General features: G+C 42.2%; 1 protein-coding gene across 1 annotated transcript in view; it reads right to left on the reverse strand.

Moving 5' to 3' along the window:
• The window catches only part of TNFAIP6 (TNF alpha induced protein 6), a 31032-nt gene extending 22646 nt beyond the window's left edge, over window positions 1-8386 (reverse strand). Inside the window, exon 1 of the mRNA XM_019522427.1 lies at window positions 8189-8386. Coding sequence (XP_019377972.1) covers window positions 8189-8282 — 94 coding nt within the window. The 5' untranslated portion in view covers window positions 8283-8386. The remainder of the gene's footprint in view (window positions 1-8188) is intronic.
• Window positions 8387-8707: the final 321 nt, after the last annotated feature.

Genomic DNA, 8707 nt, shown 5'->3' on the forward strand with positions numbered 1-8707 from the left:
TTGTGGAAAAGGGAGAAAAAATTAAATATCTAGAAACAATAATCACTGAGAACAATCAAACAACTGAAGAAATAAAGACAAGAATTTACAGTGCTATTTATATGCCTGTCGAGCCTGGATAAAATAATATCACCAAGGAAAAATCTCAAGAAACCTTAAAATTCAGCTTTATAGAACATATTCAACCTGTCCTCTTGTATGCTTGTGAATCACGGACAAAGGCAAATAGAAAAAGACTACAAGTGTTTGAAAACAAAGTGCTATGGAAAATATTTGGTGCAGTAAAAGAAAATGGGATATGGAAAAGGAGATAATCAAGAGCTTGCAGACCTTTAAAAAAGACCTTTACAAAAGATGTCCTGAGCAAGATAACAGTGCAGAGAATGAAATGGGTTTATTGTGAGGGATAATGAGAGAAGACATGAGGCAAGAAGCTGAGGTGGAGTGGGGTATCAGACCTCAAGGTAGTCAAAGGCACTGATTGGAAGATAATATAAAAACAGATTGGGAAGGGGTAAGTGAAGATGTTATAAGATGGGAGGAGCCTGCACAAGATAGGAGGAGATGGAAGGCTTTACTTAAGGTGGTTCTAGGCCCTCAAGACCTGTGAAACGAAAGAGCGAGCGAGTCTCAGGACTGTTCTAATTTATGGACGGCCCTAAAGTACAGTCAGTCACTGACCGTCAGGGTAGCTAACCTCCCTTTCTTTGCATGCAGCCCTTGAGAACACAACCTCAGAGAGTCCTGGTAAGGTCAGCATCTTGGATTTACCAGTCTTAGAGCCTGAAATTTCCTATGCAGTTTCCCCACTATCTGACACTGGTGCTTACAAATCCTGATCCTTAAAACTCATGTTTTGCTCTATTGCATGGCTTCTGAAGTCTCCATGTGGACAGAATACTGCTGACAGGTTTGTTTTGCAAATAGAGAAGGTTCCTACTTTGCAATTTGTGTAAAAGACTCTATACTTTGAGCTTTTTAGTCTTCATGAATTGGGGTCTATGGGTGGTCTCCTGTTCCTGGGAGTAATCACCAGTTTACATCTTTAGTACTCCCTTATGAAATGATCTGCTGGTAGCCATTGGCAGGGGAGACCACACACACATACCCCGCTGAGCTCTGAGGTTTGCTATAATTCCTTGTGTCACCATTAAAATGCGGTGCTATCTTTATTTATTAATCATATCTGTCAATCTGTTTTTAATACATTGAGACAACAAAAGCAGCAAAAATATATCTGCAACAGAGTATTGTGCAGATATGAATGTTAGCATATCATTCAGTTTATTCCACTTATACACTAGAGAATTGAACGATGTAATATAGGCAGGAAATAGTCCAGCTGGAGTTTATTACAGCAGCTCTATAGGCTGTCTCTTCCTAAAGCATAGGGCTGGTGGAAAGAAAGATAATTCCCCCTTGATCTCTGTCTGGGAACTCCTCTCCCTTAATAGTAACAAAAGATTCTTAGAAAGTCTTTGGACCATTCTGTGTTTATGCCTGTCCATAGAGAGGCCTTCAAGGCCTGTTGAGTGGGTAGCAGCCTCTTCTGTAAAAACTGTATCTATTTTGTGTACTGCCTTTGCTTTCCTTCCTTTTTATTTGAAATACAGTAAAATTAAGCCATTTGCCACAGATTTCTCCATCGTTCCTTAGGATTCTGTCACAGGGTGCAGTACAAGTGGGACTGACAGCATGTGGTCCTTTCATCACTTGATCTTCTGGCTCTCCTTGGACTTCATGGACAGTTAGATGATAATGCATTTTCATAATAATAACACATTTTCATACTGTCAGGTGACATCAGACTGTTGAATAACTCTTCTGTTTGGGGATTAAAACTACAGCACTTGACACAAAGTGCCACTAAAATGAATGAGAGACTGGGGGAAGGTATTAGAAAATTAAAGGGGAAGCAGAAAACAATTACTTTTGGGATAAGTGGGCAGTTTTAAAAACTGGAGTAATTTATCTAAGCTTCACATTCATATTTCACATTATATGGCCTTAAACTAGTTGTGAGGAAGGAAAACAGAGCCAGGAATAGCTCTTACTCTTTTGTCCAGAAGTTTAAGAATGTCTACTAGAACAAGGATGCTCTCCACAGGGGTTCAGTGCTTTTTAGTCAAGAAAGTATGTTAAATGACAACAACAGCAACGAAACATGATTCAGAGTTTAGGGTCTCAAAGAATAGAGAAGGCAAGAGAACTGACAGATCTTCTTACCCACCATTTTCCCCACCCTCATGCTGTTCCTTCTATGGTGGGCATGTATTAGGCTGGGTATGTGTGGTTGGAAGGAGACACATTCTAGCAATTCTGGGTTGCAGATAGGCTCTTGAGATCCATTACATTCAGTTTACAGCAGCTCTGAGGCTGCTCTAGTTGCTTTCTATGACTTGTTGTGATGTACAGATGATACAGTGCTCCCAGGTTATACTAGGCCCTTTGCAGAGCTATTCATTACACTATTCTCTTAAAAACCTACACCTATCAGTTCACTGTTTCACAAAGTCACCTGATGCCCAATTTTCTTAGTTTTCAGCGTGTTACTCCTTGCCTTAGGAAAGGCTTTCAATTGCACCCTTTAAATCATTTCTAAGCAACGTAAGTAAGCAATTTCTATTTGGCTTATTGAATTACCATTATTAAAAAGTGTGTTCTCTATTTACGTATTGCCTTGGAAACAACCAAAAAATTAGCTGCTACTGTGCTTTTTGGGACTAAATGTTTGTTTATTCTTTTTACTTCTTTAGAAGAAAAATGTCTATTCCATGAAGAATTTACCTTAAAAAGAAAAATCATCCTTTGCAAGTTTATTTTCTACTCCCATCTTTTCAGGCTGATTAAATCAAATTATTTTTCCCTGTGTGGCCAAAATTCAGCCTTGTATAACTCCACTGCCCTCAATGGGGTCACACCAGGGATACATTTGTCCCATTATGACAATCCAGGATTTTTTAACAACACAACAGAAATATTTGTGCAATGTTGCTCTGTTGTTCTCATTAGCATTACAATAACTTTTCCGGCATAATGTGAATATTGTGAAAGCAGACTCTAAGTCAAATAAACAAGGTGTGAGCATGAAGCTAATATATTCAGCTGAAGCATGGATCTTTGTTTAGTAAGTGAATCTAAGACAAAGAAATGCATAGAAATAAGATGAAAGCATGTATATCTCTAATCTCACCTTAAATTGAGATCTGGTGGCTTTTAGGTTATTGCTATAATGCCTTATTTTGTTGGGGAAAAAAAGAAAAAAATTCATTCTTTTGGACTTTGCTTTGTAAAGTCTAAATTAAAGCAGACTTCAAATGTGACTAGGCCATCCTTTAGGTATGCTTCTCTTTATTCTAGTATTGTTGGCTTCTTCCTTTCTTATGTCTTTATGGCCTTTGATAAATGCTCACTGTGTTATTTTATTTAATGTGGTTGTTTTTCTAGGGAAAAACAAGGACATTGTTTGCATACTACTACAGTCAGCATGAGATGAAAATAGGTTATTTATTTTATGGCTTACATCACAATCAAAACATGTTTATTCGAAGACTGTGAAGACTTGCTGTGGCCTTGTGAGATTTCACTTCATTATGAGTAACTGCACTGACTATTCATTGATAATTTGTTCATTTCTCTTTTCTCACCAAGAGAAATCAATGTTTCAATAATTCTGTTGCAATAATTAGTGTATAGGACAGTGTTTTTTGGCTTTAGTGGGGACCACCCCACTTGTGGTATGAGCCTTATTGCTACTTTTGATGGGGCTAGTGATCCTCCCATAAACCCCACGTGTAATCACTGTTCCTAGACTGGTGTAGATAGCAGCTCTTAGGTTAGTGCACAGTTTTAGAGGAGTAAAACAAGAACAAAATGTGGTCTGAAGTACTCCTTTTTTTGTACACGTACACAAATGATTAGTCTTTACCATTACCTTTCATTTATCTTTGCAGGCATGATACATTCTTTATTATAGGGATGTCAAAGGTATGGTTCCTGGATCTGGATTATTTGGCCTACAGTGCTGTCTGCTCCAATGGAGCATACATTGGAACCGGCCATACGCGCTCAATGTGGTATGCAGAGCCTGGTGTGGGCTGCATATAATATGGGGCTAATTTGAGGCACATTTTACATGTAGTGCCTGGGCCAGCCCAGCCCTGCACATTGGATTTGGGGCTGTTCAGTTTGGGTTGGCAGACAGGCTGCCCATGCTGGCCCATGCTGGATCCAGCTTAAAGGGCTGGTCTGGTATGGATGCTATGTACAGCATGGGCCCCAGATTGGTCCCATGCATCTCAGGCTATGCCAGGCTGGAGCTGGCATGCTCTGCATACAGCATGCAGGGCTGGTCCAGGGTACATGCAGCATGTGGTACCCAGGCCAGTCCAGCCCTGCACAATAGATCCAGGTCAGTCTGGATCAAGCCTGCAGACCATCCCTGCACACTGGATCCAGGTTGGTCTGGCTCAGGTCCATAAACCAGCCCTGCACACTGGATCTAGCACACAAGACTGGTCCAGCATTTTTTTTTATGGAAAATTTGTCATGTTCCAAGTCAAATCAGCTAAATCAATTCAAAATCCGTGAGTCATTCAAGAACCATATGCAGCCCTACTACCGGCAAACATCTTCCTCCTGCACTTGGGGCTTCATATGTTTCCAAATCATTTGGTGGGCATCCTACGTGTAGGCCCAAGCCCGGAGGTTTGGGGTTTGGATTCTCCCGAGTTTTGCTTGCCCTCAGCTTGGCTGCAGGAGCAAGCTAGGGAGGAGTCTCCCACTTCCATAAAGCGGGTGTAAAGCCAAGACCTTCCCATGGGAAATAAAAGTGGGAGGTTAACTATACATTATCTCTGGCCCATGCCAGAAAAGCAGTTATCCCTAGCAACTAGGAAAACTGCCTTAGTGGTCATGGTATTTCCCATGCCAGTGCAAACTAGCATTTTGCACTGCATGTAGCACAGGGCCCAAACCAGGCCCACATGCTGCATGTCTCAGGGGAGCCAAGTGAGTTTGACACCACTGCTTTATTGCAAGTGCTTCCTATTTGGTATTCATAAGAATGGTAACAGCAGGGAACATTATCCGTATTCAGTCCAATATAACTCCATGTTTCTTCCTTTTAAAGGGGTGGGTGATGATGCAAACCTAGGATATTTTCTACAGTGGAATAAAACCCGATACTGACACTCAGTCTATATAAAATGAAGCTGTTTAGATTTTACCATTATTATTTAATATTTATATTCTGAAAGCACCTAAAGATTATAACCAGCTGGGACCCATTATACCTCTGTACAAGTATGCGATAAGTGACAGTCTCTGGGTCAAAGAGTCTCTTGACCATATGGCTTTCCCCATCACATACCACATCATGTAGGCCTACTAACTCCTATGTCTGAGCACACCACCTCCCCGTACCTGCTTCAGCCAGGAATATTAGCTTTGACTACTTATCTCACAAATCTCTCTTAATTTGCTCTTCTTGCTCATCCTCCCTGAGATGATTTGCAACAGGGCTATCTCCTTTACCTTATCATCTTCCTTCTACTCTGACACCACAAATATCAAAACCCATGGCCATGCTCATGCCTTATTGTGGAGGGGAGGCAATTAAAGTGTACTTAAATAGAAAAGTGGAGTGCGTGCATACATTTCTCTCCCTCATACGTCTTTTAGTCTGTAAGCTTTTCAGGGCAAGGACTGGATAACCTAGTGTGGCAGGCTGGCCGGCTTGTTGGCTTGAGCCCAGATGGCTCAGGTCGATTGGTGGGGGCATTTCCCTTCCCCACCGATCAAGAGAAGGCAGGAGACAGACTTGCCCCACCCTGACACAAGGGCAAGGTGAAGAAGAGGCCCTGAGGGAGAACTAATCCCTCAGGCTTCCCCATTGGTCAATTTTCAGTCTTGGGGCAGAGCCTCCAGAAGGGATAAAAGCACATGGGAGGCTTCAACAAGGGACGAAGAAGGACTGCAGAAGGGCTGGTGGACCTGACCAGTGGAGCATCCCCAGAAGTGCCCTGAAGAAGCCTTCGTGAGTGGGAAGCAGTGAGTGGCTGCATGCCAGCCCCCGCCACTGAGGCAGCTGCGGTGCTGGTGCGCGGAGCAGTGCACAGGGCTCGGAGGGAGCCAAAGGGCCCCCGTGGCTGCATGAGGCAGCACAGGTCTCCATCCCTGCAAGAGGCAGAAGCCCCCATGGTGAACAAAGTGGCACACAGGGCCTGAACGGAGCTGAAGGGACAGTGTGGCTGCACAAGGCAACGTGGGTCCCCATCTCTGCAAGAGGCAGAAGCCCCCTCATGGTGCACAGAGTGGTGCATGGGGCCTGAGAGGGCTCATAGACCTGTGTAGCTGTACGAAGTAGCTCGGGCCTTTCTGCAGCAAGTGGCAGCAGGATGGGGTGGCCATCCCAGTGAGGTAGAGAAGCCCCTGCAGCCAACCCCACAGAGAGAGAGAGACAGACAGATGAGCTAAGCCCACCAGAGATGTTGGGGAGTTGTGAGTTACCTGGGTAGTGGATTGTAGTCCTAGGGAGGGGAAGAGACGTGGTTTCCACAGCAGAGGCGGGCCCCCCCGGCTTCATGGTTACTGAGCCATTCTAGTCACGTGGACTAGTTGTGGGTGACGGTGTTTCTTTATAGTAACCTGTTTTGTTTCCTTCTATTATTCCTTCCCTTGGCACAATTGCTGTACCATTGTCTGTTTCATTAAGTAACTGTTTAAGATTGCCCTCATTCCTTACACTGGGGAATGGCCTGTAAATTGTGTCCTTTACCGTAAACTTGTGTACTTTAATGGTGTGTTACGAAACGCTCATTAGCTGCCTTGTTTTGCCTGCTAGTTGTTTAGTTGCTCGAGGGTCTACTAGAGTACCCCTTGTTCGGTATTTTACTTTCCTGTGTTTGTTATCTTTGTGTGTTGAATTTTACTGATGTAGTCTTGTTTATGTATGCTCAGACTATTGTTTTATCCCTGCCAGGTTTCATCTGCTGACATATTGTTTAACCTGTGTTTGCTGTCGCTTGTTCCCTTGCCTGCTCCCTGGAGGGCCTGCTGAGGGTAGGGGCTGTACGCTAACCAGAAGACCGCTGAGGGTCAAGGCCTATGTTGATAAAGAGCCTGCATCTGCCATATCCAGTTATTATTGCCTGTGTATATATTTTAATAAGATTCACAGTCTCTGTAAATTTAAATCTGTAGATAGTTCCTGTTCAATAAGCTGTATTGACACTGCGCTGTAAATTAAATCTGTAAATAGTTAAACCTTACTGGGTGCCCATGATCTCTGCTCTGCTCAGTAGGGGAGGGAGGCGAGCTGGCTTAAGGTAGGCAGTCACGTTCCCACAGCACACTTACACCAGCTAACATCCCTTCAATTGGAGAGGGGGTACTAGCCACGTACCACCCAGGATACTCTAGAAAGCTGTTAAAGAGTTAAAAGAATGCAGCTCAGATGCTGCATGAAATCTGGAAATTAAAATGGTTAGAAATGCTTTAATAAATACATAATATTTTGTAAAAGGTAAAACACTGTATACATATTTGTATATAAGTCAGCACACACATTACACATGCTTGCTCTGATGTTGTAGAAAATTTGGGGAAATAACCTATAAACCTAACCCATTACTGAAATAAGACACTGTCAGCACAGTGTTTTAGTATGGCTCATTCTTTCATAATTATCCCTTAGCTGTTTAATGATGCGAGCAAAACATAGCAAAAACATAAATTTCCTGTGTTTTTATAGAAAATCTAGGAAATACTAGAACTGTGAAGAGAGCTACTATTCCTAATCCTCTAGTTTTGGGTTTGGGACACAATACACATGCCACGTTCATGCAAAAGACAGTGTGTTCCTTTTGCAGTTGCTTCTTTTTATACGTTCATATTTTTCTTTTATACTCTCATTTAACAGTAATTATGTTCACTTCAGCTCATGCTTTCAGAGAATATACTCAACTTAGATATTTCCTGGTGTTTCTTTTCTTGTGTAATAAGCTTTGGTTAGGTAGTTAACAGTAAAAACATCAAGAACTTCAAAACAATCATTATTCAGATAAGAATCCTAGCAACTTCAGTGCAGGATTTTGCCTGTGTTTAATGCATGGCTGATTTTTATATGGTTTGAAAGAAAGGTAGTTATTTCTGCAGCAAAACATTCATGAATGAAATTCTTTCTTACCTAGCCAAATGGAGTTATGCAGGACTCCATCCTTGAATCCCCAACTTTGCACTTTGTTCCACACCAAGGCAAATGAGAGAATTAACACAATCATCTCTTGTGTTTGAGCACTTAGACTGCAAATGCTCCCTGTTACAGCTCGTCTGCTAGCAGCTGCCTACACTCTATTGAAACATCTGGAAACCAGATCTTGAATAGTGCTTTCATCTGTGAGGTCAGTGTGGCTGCTCCAATTGTACTAGCTGGAGTATTGTTACGCAACTAAATACGATGCCTGGAGTTTTTTATTTTTTTGTCTGACTCACTTTTTGTCTTCCCCATACACATCAGATCCTCACTGTGTCCAAGCAGTTGCTGTAACCTGAACTACTAAAGCACACACAAAAAACTTTTACATGCCAAAACATACTCAGCTTTTTATCACTCACTATCTTCAAATATGCTCCAGCACTCAAACTAAGAAGCAAATCAAACAACGTGTGCTGAGTCTGTTCACACTGTTTACAGGATTAAGGTGTT

The sequence above is a fragment of the Gavialis gangeticus genome, unplaced genomic scaffold, assembly GCF_001723915.1.
Source record: "Gavialis gangeticus isolate Ggan-Ray unplaced genomic scaffold, GavGan_comp1, whole genome shotgun sequence".
Classification (NCBI taxonomy): domain Eukaryota; kingdom Metazoa; phylum Chordata; order Crocodylia; family Gavialidae; genus Gavialis; species Gavialis gangeticus.